Genomic DNA, 14,475 nt, shown 5'->3' with positions numbered 1-14,475 from the left:
AGAGAAGAGACACTTTATATTTCCAAGATGAACAAACTGAGCCAGCTACTTGAGCTCCCTATAGTAGCCTGCCTCACTGCACCAAATGAAAGGTATCAGGCAGACAGAGCACACAGAAGCACAGCCAAGGTTCCACCTAATGGAGAATACTTTTCCCTTTAATTTCACAGTAATGGAAAGCTAGGCAAGGAGGAAACAGAGAAAAGCTCAAAGAAGAAAAATTAAGTATTTATAAGCAAAATCACTTCATATTAAGAGAGTCCGAGTTTTATTTAGTGTTTTATCTGAGGCGCTAATGAGAGTAAAAGAAGAAAATAAAGATCAATCCCACATTCAATTTTAAGGAGTCTCGTGAGGGTGAAAGGACAAAGACTGGAACAACCTTGAAAATATGAAACACCTGTTTATAACACACAAAAAATACTGTAAGGATTTCCTATCAAAAGGAGATAATCTGAACATCACCAAGTCTTTCCAACCTGAAGACTCCAACACCCATTGTTCTGTGCTTTTTCCCAATTCTAACCTAGAACTGTAGCCCACCAGGCTCCTGTCCATGGATTTTTCCAGGCAAGAATACTGGACTGGGTTGCCATTTCCTTCTCCAGAGGATCTTCCTGACCCAGGGATTGAATCCAAGTATCCCTGTGTTTCCTGTGCTGCAGGCAGATTCTTTACCACTGAGCCACCTGTGATATTGGTCCTGAGAAACAAGTCAACTGGCCTAGTGTTCAATCAACATAATGCTACCGAAAAACCTGAAAGCCTTAAATCCATACTACACTACTAAGTATTTTAAAATGATTTTTACCTCTTTGTAAAGAAGGGGTCAGTGTATTAATTAGGATTTTTAAAAATGAAAAACGAGATTCACTCGAAGTTAATAAAATGAATCAGTGACCCAACTCTATGTACTCTCAAAATAATGAATTCTATCCAGGTTGCCAGGATAAACAAATGAATAAAAATAATTTAGAAGTTTACATACAAGCAGGTATTTTTACAACTGCAGACATCAAAAAAACAAAAAAGAGCTTTAGATATGTAGTATTTCCCTAGAGCATTTCTTGAAACTGTTTACTACAGTTATTAAATAAGTAAGAACTGTAGGAAAAAGCAACCTAAAAATTGGTATTAAATTTGCTTAATATCTTTAATAATTCTATTATCTGTAAATCCTTCCACAAAATGTGTTACAGTTCTTCAGTTTACTGCAAACATATCTTTAAAAAAATGTCAGCCCTACAGTTGAAGCTATAATACAAAGTTTTAATTACTGGCACTATACTAAAAAAGCACAATGGAAAACATTTTATTTAAATAAAATGAGAATAATATTTTACTGGGGAATACATCCAACAACTCATTTTCTCTCCATATCTACATCCAATAGTAGTGTTTTATAGGCAAATTTTAAACAAACACAAATTCTTAAAAAATAATGAAAGCCATGTTTTGCTCAGGGATGCTATTATACACATACCATACAGGTTATTTTATAGCAGATACTAGTCTGCTAAATTTCAGATGGCAAAATGCTAAGCAGTGAGTTGGGTATTGTCCAGCTAGTTGTTTCTTGTCATCCTGGAGAATCTGTCAATGTATAATGATGAGACCATCTTGTCACCACCATTTCTCTTCTCAGAGGTGACTTCATTGTGATAGAACATCCATTTTCTTAAGATGCAAGGCCTAGCAAAAAGCCTCCCACAAATCCACTGGATATCACAATGTTCTGTTTGACGAATTCTGTTGCCTGAAATAAAGTTTGAAGAAAAATACTCTAAATTATGCTACAACATGGATAAATCTTGAAAACACTAAGTGAAATAAAACAGACAAAACAGACAATGCTATTATAATTTGCACTTACATAAATAGTCAAATTCATCAAGACAGAAAGTAGAACAGAGGTTACCAAGGGCTAGGGAGACAGGTTAATTATAGGAGTTACTGCTTAATGGTTAGAGTTTCTATTCGGAATAATGAAAAAGTTCTGGAAATGGATAGTAGTAATGATTACATGGAAGTGTGAATATATTTAATGCCAGTGAATTGTGCACTTAAAAATAGTTAAAATGGTAAATTTTATGTTTTATATATTTTACCATAATAAGAAAAAGGTAACAAATTTTTAAAAATACTCTTAATTATTAAATCCAGAGCTGAGTATTATTTTTCAGATGTTTTCCTCAATTCAGTAAATATTCAGCAAACATTCTTGTGTTCCTACTATTGCAGATACCAACCATCAGGCAAGATGCCAGGGTTGTCCGTTACAAATTGAAGGAGCCTAGAGCTCCCAGCCAGGCCCAGAAGCTTCTTGCTTCTGAGATAACAAGCATATGGGCAGCAAAATTCTCACAGATGAAAAGAAATCTCCCTACAGTGTGGGCATAAATGATCCATTCAGCAAATTATTGACACAGATGATTAATAAATTCCCACAGCACGCACAATGATATTTATTAACAATCAGTCCACTTAGCCAGTAGGAAAAAATATACAGGATCAGAAAAATAACACCTTGATAAAATGTTTAACCCAAATAAAATCATGAAGAAGGAATTAGACAAAGCAAGACTGTGAGATACTCTGCCTAGATACTTCAAAAATGTGTCATGAAATTCAGAAAAACAAAAAACAGATGAGGGAACCATTTAAAATTAAAGGAGACTTCAGAGACATGACCACCAAATGCACTATGCAATTCTTAATTAGGGGGGGAAAAGATATAAAAATTTTAACATTAACTGTATATTAAGAAATACTATTGTATCACATTAAGTTTGGGGGGATTCATAAGCGTAATTGTATAGGAGAATATCCATACTCTTGGAACATATGTACAGAAGTATTAAAGAATAAAAAAACACAATGTCTTAAATAGTTCAGGAATAAAAAGGGTAAATCACACACACAAAGCAAATGTGAAATGCAAACAATCTGGTGAATAGGTAAAGAGTACTTGGGTATTTACTGTTTTTGTCTGTCAACTTTTCAACTGATATAAAATTTTTCAAAATAGAAGTTGGAGAAAGTAAAAGGACAGAATTAAAATAAAAGCAAAGGAATATTCAATTCAGTTCTAAACAAAGTAAGAATAAAACAGACAAAATATACATAAAAACATTAATAAAACTAATATATTAATAAAATAAAATATATACATTTTCAAACTATTCCACCTCAAAAAAAAATAGGTAGCTTTAGTTAACAACTAAAAAAAAATAAGAGTGATTTAAATGGTGACTTGATCCCAAATTTTACTTAACACTCTAGACATGACCAGAAACACCAATCTTTTTTTTAAAGATCATATTCCCTAGTTGCATTTTCTGCTGAGATCCATTTAAAAAAAAAGGAGCCAGAAATACACATTGTCTTACTTCTTCTATTATGTTATTGATTTCAGGTGCTGCCTTATTTGCTCGTTTCTTAATCTGTCTTTTTGCTTTGTTTACATCTTTTTCCACTCTCTTCCAGTCGATCTGCACATAGCCACTGTGACTGGCAATCTGCAAAAATGTAATAAAAATGGTTAATTTTAAACCTATTAGGTTGATAGTACAATATATGAACATGTCCAACTCTTTGCAACCCCATGGACTATAGCTCTCCAGGCTCCTCTGTCCATGGAATTCTCCAGGCAAGAATACTGGAGTGGGTAGCCCTTCCCTTCTCCAGAGGATTTTCCTGATCCAGGGACTGAACCCAGGTCTCCTGCACTGCAAGCAGATTGTTTACCATCTGAGCCACTAGTGAAGCCCCTATATGAACATTTAGATTTCAAGAAATGTATGATGCTTATGTGTAACAAAGCATAATTTATTCACTAATTTATTCATTAATACACAGAGTGCCGATTCTGTGCCAGGCACTGTTTTAGGCCGCCAAGTTATGGCCAAGAACAAGGAAGACAAAAGTCCCCACCCTCAGAGAGCTTACAGACCATTAGGGAAAACAGACTTAAGCATACAAAATTATTTAGATGTGATGAACACTATGTTAAGAAAAGTACAGTACTTAATGACAAAAGATTCCAAAAATTATATCACAACTATTCTACAATTTGATCAGAATTTTGGGAATTTAAGAATTAGCTAAAAAGGCAGAGACTTGTACCCTTAATTAAACAGATGATTAATGTAAGAGATCAGTAGCCAATCAGTTTTTATGTCATTAAATAAGCTTGATAAACTCTCTTCACTAACTCACTCTTCAGTCAAATTAAGAATATATTTTCTGAAAAAAAAAAAAAAAAAGAATACTTTTTCTGGTAACTGCTTTCAAAAGTGGAATATAAAAGAAGATATGCTCTACACAAATTTCATGTCATAAATACTTTTAATAAAACTACAGCTAAATGCCTACTAACCCTAATGTCTGATATGGTGCTACTGAGACATAGCAAAATCTGAACAGGAACAATAGCATGTTTGTAAGCCAGTACAGTAAGTCATCCCTTCAAAGAGTACAATCAACATGTAAAGAATCATAAGAGTAGTAAACAATTGTATACCATTATAAATCACTTCTACCAAGTTTATGCTTTCTTTGTAATCTCTTAATGTGTCACTTTAAGTACGAAATAACTCAATTGGTAAAGAATCTGCCTGCAATGCAGGAGACCCTGGTTTGATCCCTGGGTTGGAAAAATGCCCTGGAGAAGGAAAAGGCTACCCACTCCAGTACTCTGGCCTAGAGAATTCCATGGACTGTACAGTCCATGAGGTTGCAAAGAGTCGGACACGGCTGAGCAACTTTCACTTTCACACATAAAATACTTCAAATTATAAAAATATCTGACTTTATATAAATAGGCTGGGAATCTTAGGTTCCATTTTCACTGTGAATGACTCCAGAGAAGAATCTATCTATCTCCATTTCTTCCTATATTTATTCACCTTATATCAGTTCTAATTCTAGCCTCAGTAAAACAGAGTGATAATCAAAGCAAATGGCAACTGAAAGGTTTTCCTGGCAATACCTTACATGATAATCTGGGTCACAGACCCAGAAGTGATGATGAACCTTAAGGTCCCTCCCATAGACAGCAACTATAAACCCTGGTTAAAACACAAGGGCTCCAAAATAATAAAAGGAAGCAGATTTTAAGAGGAGTTGAAATTTGTAAGACGAGACCAATATAAGATGAGTTGCCCATTTTTTTGGCTTTATCTTGAAGACAAGATGCAGTTGCAGGGTGGCTAAAAGCTGAGTAGAGAACGTGCCATTTTTCTGGCCTGAAGAACAAGAGGACAGAGCCCAGGAGAAGAACAGCTGCCAGAAAGGACACAGCTAGAGAAGGGAAGCCCCAAATTCTAGGTGTAAATTCTACCCAAGTCCTGAACCACACATCCATGGGGCATACTGAAGTACTCCGGCTGAGGCTAAAAAAGAAAAAAACTGAGATTTGAGCCACTCTCTACCACAGATGAAATGGAGTTTGCAATTTGAATATAACCAAGTTAACTGCCTACTAAAATCAAAACATTAACAAATTTCAGAGGAATAAAACAGAATCCAGACTCTCCATAACATTCCCAATGCTCAGGGATAAAATCCAAAGTTACCTGATACAATAAAGCAAGAAAATGTGGCCTAGTCTCAAAAGAAAATCAACAGATGCCAACTCTGAGATGACCCATATACTGAAATTATCAGGACTTTAAAGCAGTACTATAACTGTGCTCAATGAGGTAAAGGAAACTGCACTTGTAATCAATGAAAAGATAAGAATTTCATCAGAAACACAGAAAAATATAAAAAGAACTAAATGAAAATTCTAGAATTGAAAAATATCTGAAATAAATTCACTGGATAAATGGCAGAAGGTAGATGACACAGAATCAGTGCACTTGAAACTAGATCACTAGAAATTATACAATCTTAAAAAAAAGACTGAAAAGAACAGATGAACAAAACCTCGGAACCTTATCAAAGAGCCTAACATGCATAAGTCAGAGTCATGTTCAGAAGGAAAAGAAAGGAGAAAATATTCAAAGAAATAATGGCCAAAACCTTCCTGAACATAGTTAAAGACATTAACTTACAGAATCCAGCTCAGTGAACTCCAGGTAATGATCTAACACAATTATGAAATAACAATACTCAGATATGTGGGGGTTGGGGCACACAGAAGTTCAATAAATGATAGCTTAATTCCCATATTACATAATGGGAAGCCAACAGTTAATACCTCAAACTGAAAGACAAAGAAATATCCAATTAATTTGTTTAGGAAAAAGGAAATAAATACCTTAAGAATCAGCTAATAGTTCAAACTGGTTGCCTCAAGAGAGGAAAAATAGGGAGGTAGTGAGGGAGGCAGAGGATTATTCTAATCTGTATTTACCATTACACATGTACTTGACCCTTTGAATTATGGGCATGGACAACTTAAAAAAAGCTGAATTTAAAAGATTTATATACCAACTGTCTATTTTTTAAGATTGGAGTGTGATAAATATATACTGAAAAAATATACTAGAAGAGCTGTAAGTTGTAAGCAAACTAATATTTATCTTTAAATATAAGTAAAGGTAATAAAAATATGGAAGCAAGACTAAATAAAAGGTAATTAGCCTAAAAGCCATTTGTTTCTTTTTTTGTCTTTGTTTCCTTCTATTGAGCTTTCAAGGTAAGTCATATTGGTGGGAAAAACTGGTTTGATGTGGAGAGGTTCCATCTTCTACTCAGGGACTTCAAACATTACATGGACTAAACATGAAGTAGAAGATGGCAATCGCAAAACATGGGTCTGAAGGGGCTGAAATGGACTTCCGATAAATGACATGCAGAGCAGATTGAAATATATAATTCTATCTGTGAATATTCTAGGGAACTCTGCTTTGGTAGAGTATCCTTTTCCATCTTTTGAAACTGAGTTTTCAAACTGAGTTTTCAAAACAGCTATAAAATTAACTATCTTGATTCTTGATAACTATATAAATAACTTAATTCTTGGTTCTATATAAACCGAAGTCAAAAATCAGCTTAAATAAAATTCTTTGTGCAAATACTGGCATACTCATCCAAATGACTGAATTTAGAATATAATTATTTCTTTTTACCTTTTACAAGAGATAAGCAATTACTCTTAATAATACCACCAATAGAAAAACATATATATATAAATTTTTTAAACTGTTTAGTAAACAGCTGAAAATCTGTGCTTAATACATATGAATTCAGTCCTTCTGTACATCAGGCAATGACACTGGTTATTACATGATCAATGGCTTAGATGTTGAAGTCAGATTTTGGTTGCTATGACCATCAGTCATTTTCAAAACCTGACAGATTTCTGTATCTTCAAAATTATTGCTAACATGCATTCCCAGAGATTTTTCAATTTTAGGATTTATTATATTTGATCTTCAGGGAATGATATTTTGGGGAAAATATATGCCAAACAGACATGAATGCCAGATAATATCCTGATAAACAACCTCTAAGAGCAAAGCGTTTTTGAACCTTATACTTAGAGGAACATAAACAGGACTAAAATTTCAAATCAACTTGCCTCAGAAATAGGATTATGAATTATTTTTGAAGACCAATTTTCCACTTTCTATATTATTATGGTTTCCTAGTTTTAAAAAACATGTTAGAAATTGCTAACAGCAATTTCCTCCAGGAAGGAAAAATGACTAGGAACAGGGAAGGAAAGAGACTTTTTGATTTTCATATATTGTGTATGAATGTGTGTGAACTTTAAATATATGTTTTAAATTGTCAGTATGAACAGGTTATGCTGTTGATGAAATGTTTATTTGTTAAGCAGAGGCAAGGACTGAAAGCTCTGACATACCTGAAGGAGAAGAAAGCCACCACCTACTGCAGTTGCTGCAAGTTTTCCAACTTTCTGGAACAAAAATCCCGCACACCTTTAGTGGAAGAAATGGCAAAGGATGAAAACAGAAGACAATCAATGATGTACTCAACTCTCTCTCTCTTCTAGTTTTCATTGCTTTCCTAACAAAATCTTAACTTATTTAAAAAATTATTTTTAAAAAAATTATAATAAAAATTATTATTAAAAATTTCTTAATAAAATCTTAACCAGTTCTTTTGACCATGTTCCGCACCTGCTCAGAAACCCTCAATGTTTCCTTTCAGTTATACAGACTAGTCAAAACTGCATAGTCTAAATTGTCTGAGATGTGCTTCAAAATAAGGGATGAAGAGAAGAAGGGAATTGACAGGGGAAAGACTGGCTACTGAAACTGAATGTTGAGTACTCAAGGGTTCATTATACTCTTCCTTCTACAGTTGTATTAAGTTGAAATTCCTCATAACAAAATGCTTAGTTTTGTGGGGCTTTTTTTTAATGTAGTCAAGATATTCCACACATCTGGCCAACTCTCACTCTACCCAAACCTTCTGCTCCAGTCCAATCAGTTTCCAAACAGGTCACCACTCTTGCTCAAGCTATTAATCCCCATTTCTTGGGGTTTCTACCTAGCTCCATCTATCTAATATCTAAAACTTTTCTACCCTTTAAGGTCCAGCAAGAGGTCCACCTTCACGACTATACTTCGGCCCACATTTCTCATGGCTCCCTTATCTATTTCTATCTCTGTATTAAACCTGTTTTGTCTCATCTATCCTATAAGGATGTTAACCCATACTTCTTTTTTGATTCTCTCCTTCAGTGAGTTCATTATTCCTGTCAGCATTCCAGATCCAATGTACAAAGGAATCTCAGATTTCCAACGCCAGCCTTCTGTACTGTGTTGAATTGTGTCACCCCTGAAATCTATGACCTTCCTAGAACCTCAGAATGTGGCCTTATTTGGAGTAAATTCATTGCAAAAGCAGTTAATTCAGATGAGGTTATACTGGAGTAGGGTGGGCCCCAAATCCAATATGTCACAGAGACACACAGAAGGAAGAGAGCCATTTAATGGCAGAGGCAAAATTGAGACGACTCCCTAGAGGAGGAAATGGCAACCCACCCCAGTATTCTTGCCTGGAAAACCCCATGGACAAGAGGAGCCTGGTAGGCTACAGTCCATGGGGTCGTGAAGAGTTGGACATGACCTAGCAACTGAGCACACACGTCTACAAGTCAAGGAATGTCAGGGATTGTTGGCAACCACCAGAAGATGGGAGAGAAACATGGAACAAATTCTCCCTGAGCCTCCAAGAAAGAACCAACCCTCCTGACACTTTTCAAACTTCTAGTCTCCAGACCTGTGAGAGAATAAGTTTCTCTCATTTTAAGTTACCTAGCTGTGGTGCTTTGTTATAACAGCCTGAGGAAACTAATACACCATCATAAATGGAAAATGTACATTTCCAATCACATGACGAGCTTCTCTTGCCACCCAGAACCACATATTCAAAATGTCCCAAAGCAAACACCATCTTTCCAACCAAACTACCTGTTTGCTAAAGTCCCAATTTCTAAATGATGGCACTATTCTCAAGGCTTCTCACCCCATGCTCATCTCAGACTGCCTTCTTCATCGCCTCTGGGGTCCAACTGATGGCCAATTCTATACACCCGCGTTTCTCCAAAACATTATTTGATTGTCTTCTTTTCATCCTCAAAAGCATCACTACCTTGCTTCCAGATCACACTAACGACCCTCTGGCTGATCTTCACACCTCCCATCTCACCTAGCAGCCACCCATCCGGCTGTCAGTTTTAGTTTCTTATTATGATCAAGAACCTATAGCTACCTACAGCTAAACATAAATTTCCTCAGCTTCCCAATCAAGCCCTGAATTGGTCTGAATTGTTAACTAGCTACCATCTTATTAACCATTCCTCCTTAACATATGCCACAGTAGGACATCACTTTTACACTCTAAAAAATTGCAAATGTTTATTACACTGAATCTAAAGTCATTGCAACAAATCACCTGTATAATATGAGTCCTATTACACAGCTCTTGGACCAACACCTGGCTATAAGTCCAAACATGTGTGTCCCTCAGTAGAGGGGACAGCAACAAAGACTCAGAAAAGCGAGCAAAGGAGCCAAGCAGCAGCCAGGTCTTAACAGTATCCTGGGGACTGTGCTCCACAAGCATGTCTATCCTTTGCTTGATGGCATGAGAAACTAAAATCAATCTACTAATGTCCTGTTCTGTCTCTAGCCTTTCCAAGCAAACTTCTTCCAATTATGGGGCTTCTCACCAAGTTTGGCCTACAAGGAGAAAACACACAATGATTTAATTCTACTGCTCAATTATTTTTTAGCCTCTTTCAAGATGGGGCTTTAGGCCTGGACTCACATTAACCAATCACCCAAGGCACCAGACTGTGAGTTTATTTAGTAGAAGACCAGGCTCTGAATTGTGGGCATCAAAGTATAACCAGCTTGAGAAGAATCATCTGAATAACCAAGGCTCTGACCAGGCATCTCTCTTAACTGCAGGCTTTTTTCATAAGCAGTACTAATAAGTACACATCATGAATAAATACTGTACCTCTTCATCACACAATCTTCTGAGTGTCTCTACCATAAAATGGCATTTATTTTTAAAAAGGCGTTAAAAAAAGGCATAAAAGAGTGCACCATTGTTCCAAGGCGCAAATAAAACACAAATTTAAAAAAACACTTTATACTTATCGAGTTTAAATATGTAAATATTTAAATTAATGAATAAGATGAATTTAACCTAGAATCTAAGAAAAAAAATGATTACTCACAGGTTAAGCACACCCACTAGCTTCAGAAATTCTCTAGGGTGATGAATATTTTCAAAATAAAAGGTCAAACTTCTTTCTGACCCTTGTTATTTGGCTAATCTTTTCAGTCTAAGAATAACAGAATTAGATCTACAGTAGCAATTATACAATCATGTGATCTGAAATGTTAACCGGTGAGGTTAATACTTATTAACCTCTCCCCCTTAATGTACTCCACAGTATTATCACTGGGTAATTCCAACAAAGACCCAATGTTCTACAACTCTTCTTCTTCAAAGTATTATCATAATTTAAATTGGCCCACAAAAATTAACAGAACCATCTGTATCATAATCAGTAATTTTTACACTGCTTTGCACAGGGCTGATAATCCTGGAGATTAGTTTTACTGTGGGAGTTCTCACAGGGTTTTCAACTAAACAAGTAAAAATTATTTACATATAATTAATTCTTCTCTTCTATGTTTTTCCCTCTTTACCCACTGGCACTGAATCAGATCCACTACATCTGCTAAATCTGAGAAGGGGGAAAGTAGGCAAAAAAAAAAAAAAAATCAAAGGAAGGATGAGGAGGAGGATGATCACCAAAACCCAGCAAAGAGTCTGAGTGTAGATTACACTAATCATATCACCGAGAAAAGTCTCAAGGTACAGCTCTTCTGGGATTAACATTGTAAAACCACTGACTGAGTACTAGTTGGCCCAGATACAAAAGGGCAGCAGTAAGGCTCCCAGTGAAATGTAACAAAAAAAGGATGTTCTCACCAGCCACTCACTCCACCCATTACAATCTGGGTGGCTACCGAGTATTTTTCTACCATAGGTCCGGAACTGTGGCCAAACACTCGATTCCACCAGTGGTGTCTTCTGGCATACTCAGTTAAATCCAACACTTCGTAAGAATCATCATCACTTTCATATTCTTGAAAGCAGAAAACGAAAGCAACACATTTACAGTCAACTGAAAGTTAAAAATGTCGTGTACATTTTCATCTGTTAAAATTCATTGTTACACTGGCATACACCTAAAAACGCCCAGATATAGACAGTTTCTTAAACCCAATCCCTGAGACTTAGGGCCTGGAGAGTAAAGGGCCTAGCATCCCCTTCCCAAAGAGCTAGACACAGGCCTGGGGGGCAACGTCAGTTACACAGCTGAGCAGTTACACCCCTACCCCAAATCTCTGTAGGGGTGGCTCAGTTTCACAGCAGGGTCTCCCCCAATCTCGGCGGGTAGGTCAGTTTCACAGCATGAAGGGTCACCCCCAAATCTCAGGTTCAGGGTCAGTGCAGGGTTCATTTTCATCAGTGGGAGGAAAAGGGGGTCTTCCACTGGCCGAACCGGCTAGAGGCCCAGCAAGAAGAAATGACTTCAAGAGCAAGACTTAAACGTTAGAAGACGGATAGGAAGAGAGGTGAAGGTAAGACAGGTGGGGCTGTGTTGAGGGGAGGGTCCAAGAAGGGGAGGGGAGGTCTAGTCTAAAAGGGGTGCTCAAAGAGGTTGCCTCAAGAAAACAGAGCCCCCAGGATCCCTGGGACAGGAGAAGGAAGAGGCGAGCCCGAAGCAAGGTCAAGAGTTGTGAGCCGCCTCTAAGATACTACTTCGGGCCCCGGCCGCTCACCTTGGGGAGGGGGGTTCCGGGTCGCCATGATACCGCCGGCGGCCTGTACTGAGGCGGTCCCAACCCGCCCGCCTCTCGCCCCTACTTTAAAAACCGCTCTAGGCCCAGGTGGAAGTCTATGGTCTCTTTTTTATCTCCTCCTCTTTTTCCTCCAGGCGCAGAGTCCTGTCCCCGCCCCCTCCTCTAAGCGCAGGGCCTTCCGCGCAAGCGCAGGGCAGAGGGGCGCGAGGAGGGGGGAGGGGGGAGACAGGTTGGATACCAGCCCGCAAGGATTTGTGGGAGTTGTAGTCAGTTGCCCTCCGCAACTCTGGTTTCCCACCCCTCCCCCTCGAGAATTTCCAGAAGCTAACTTTTGGTATTTTGTTTCAAAGGGCCTCAGAGCTGGAGAGGAGGGGGCGTCACACGGTGGTTAAACGAAAACCAGCTTGCTATTTGTAACACGGTACCAGAAAGAGGCTTTTAAAAAGAGATAAGAGAACCCCTCTTTCAAACCACACTTTTCAAGCAGTCAAAGGCTCACTAACAGATGGAAAATTTTTCTAACGCGCTGCTGCTGGGAATTGGAACCTTTTCATTTTCTCCACGCGTTTCCTGCCAGGAACCTGAGGGAGGAAGAGGGAAGCCCAGGTACTGACCTGACACGAGTTACTCAAGAGGACATAATTTTTAAGCATCATATTTAAATCTGACAAAGGAACGAGGATAAGTTCTTCACCCAAGAAGCCTCACGGGATTCTGTTGAATGAGAAACCATGTTGAAAACCAAGCAGCTAACTCAGGTTCACATAAACCGGCCCCGAAACTTGTTTTGAACTTACGTTGCACCCGCATTCGCAGTACATTTGAAACAACCCTATCAGTATTCTTATTCTGAGAATATGGAAATGAAGAAAAATAAGAAATCCTGGTAGAAGCTGCTTTACTTAAAATATTAACTTACATAATTGTACGTGGCTTTTCAAGTCCTGGTGCTTTAAATGCAAGGGTTGATGTCTCTCAAGTTCCTCAGCCTGTGCGCCTCAAAATACAATTCTAAGACTGGCTGGAGATATTAATCTTCACTTTGTGTGAGATTACTGTGGTGGGCCATGCGCGGATTGGAAAAGAATTTCCAGCCAAGAGGCTGAATGAGAGATGAATAAAGTTTACTAGAGAGGGACACACTATTACAACACATGCCGGCTCGAGGGAGAGCCCAACCCTTTCGCAGGCTAGCAGCCAATTTTTATAGTCTCAAGATAGGAAATTCCTACTAGAAGGATGGTATTAGGTTATTGGTTAGGATGCCATAGGGGCTTCCCTTGTAGCTCAGCTGGTAAAGAATCTGCCCGCAGTGTGGGAGGCCTGGGTTCAGTCCCTGGGTTGGGAAGATGCCCTGGAGAAGGGAAAGGCTACCCACTCCAGTATTCTGGCCTGGAGAATTCCATGGACTAGAGTCCAACAGGACTAAGCAACTTTCACTTTCACTTTAGGATGCTGTAGGGTGGGTAATCCAGTAAGTATTTCACCTACTTCGGGGTCAGGGAACTGGCTGGTTTAGATCTGGAGGCTCAGGGCAACAGTTGCTATGGGCTTTGGGCAGTTCCAGAGATTTTTATTCTGTAACATTGGTACAGGGCTCCACACCTGTGACCTTGGTATGAAAGTGAAAGTGAAAGTTGCTCAGTCATATCCGACTCTTTGCGACCCCATGGACTATACAGTTCATGGAATTCTCCAGGCCAGAATACTCGAGTGGGTAGCCTTTCCCTTCTCCAGGGCATCTTCCCAACCCAGGGATCGAACCCAGATCTACTGCATTGCAGGCAGATTGTTTACCAGCTGAGCCACAAGGGAAGGTACAGTTCAGTTCAGTTCAGTTCAGTTGCTCAGTCGTGTCCTACTCTTTGCGACCCTGTGAATCGCAGCACGCCAGGCCTCCCTATCCATCACCAACTCCCAGAGTTTACTCAAACCCATGTCCATCAAGTCGGTGATGCCATCCAACCATCTCATCCTCTGTCGTCCCTTTCTCCTCCTGCCCCCAATCCCTCCCAGCGGAAGGTATAGGGCTCCACAATTACATGTTTTGGAAACAAAATAATTTTAAGGGACATAACTTCAGAGGTCTTCACTGAAATTTTTTCCAAGAGTTAACACGTTTGAGTTCATACACTAGTTTCACCCCATTGCCTCCCCACTCCCA

The 14,475-nt window shown here is 38.4% G+C and overlaps 1 protein-coding gene across 1 annotated transcript; it reads right to left on the bottom strand.

Moving 5' to 3' along the window:
- Nucleotides 1-1,296: 1,296 nt before the first annotated feature.
- FUNDC1 (FUN14 domain containing 1) lies at nucleotides 1,297-12,475 on the bottom strand. The gene is made up of 5 exons (XM_043459548.1): nucleotides 12,291-12,475; nucleotides 11,434-11,590; nucleotides 7,817-7,892; nucleotides 3,390-3,518; nucleotides 1,297-1,756 (listed from the first exon to the last, which is right to left on the bottom strand). The coding sequence occupies exons 1-5, from the start codon at nucleotides 12,316-12,318 to the stop codon at nucleotides 1,679-1,681; spliced, it is 468 nt and encodes a 155-aa protein (XP_043315483.1). The 5' UTR covers nucleotides 12,319-12,475; the 3' UTR covers nucleotides 1,297-1,678.
- Nucleotides 12,476-14,475: the final 2,000 nt, after the last annotated feature.

Source organism: Cervus canadensis, chromosome X (genome assembly GCF_019320065.1).
Source record: "Cervus canadensis isolate Bull #8, Minnesota chromosome X, ASM1932006v1, whole genome shotgun sequence".
NCBI classification, from domain to species: Eukaryota; Metazoa; Chordata; class Mammalia; order Artiodactyla; family Cervidae; genus Cervus; species Cervus canadensis.
Note: the sequence above shows the minus strand (reverse complement) of the source record. Positions and strands in the feature narration are given on the sequence as shown.

What these genes read in the sequence shown, in the direction of transcription:
- FUNDC1 (XM_043459548.1), bottom strand. Translation starts at nt 12,318, where the DNA reads ATGGCGACCCGGAACCCCCCTCCCCAAG. An exon ending in GTGGCTTTCTTCTCCTTCAG is followed by an intron (nt 3,519 to 7,816) that starts GTATGTCAGAGC and finishes ACATTTTTGCAG; the next exon opens with ATTGCCAGTCACAGTGGCTA. An exon ending in TCAATAACATAATAGAAGAA is followed by an intron (nt 1,757 to 3,389) that starts GTAAGACAATGT and finishes ACTTTATTTCAG; the next exon opens with GCAACAGAATTCGTCAAACA.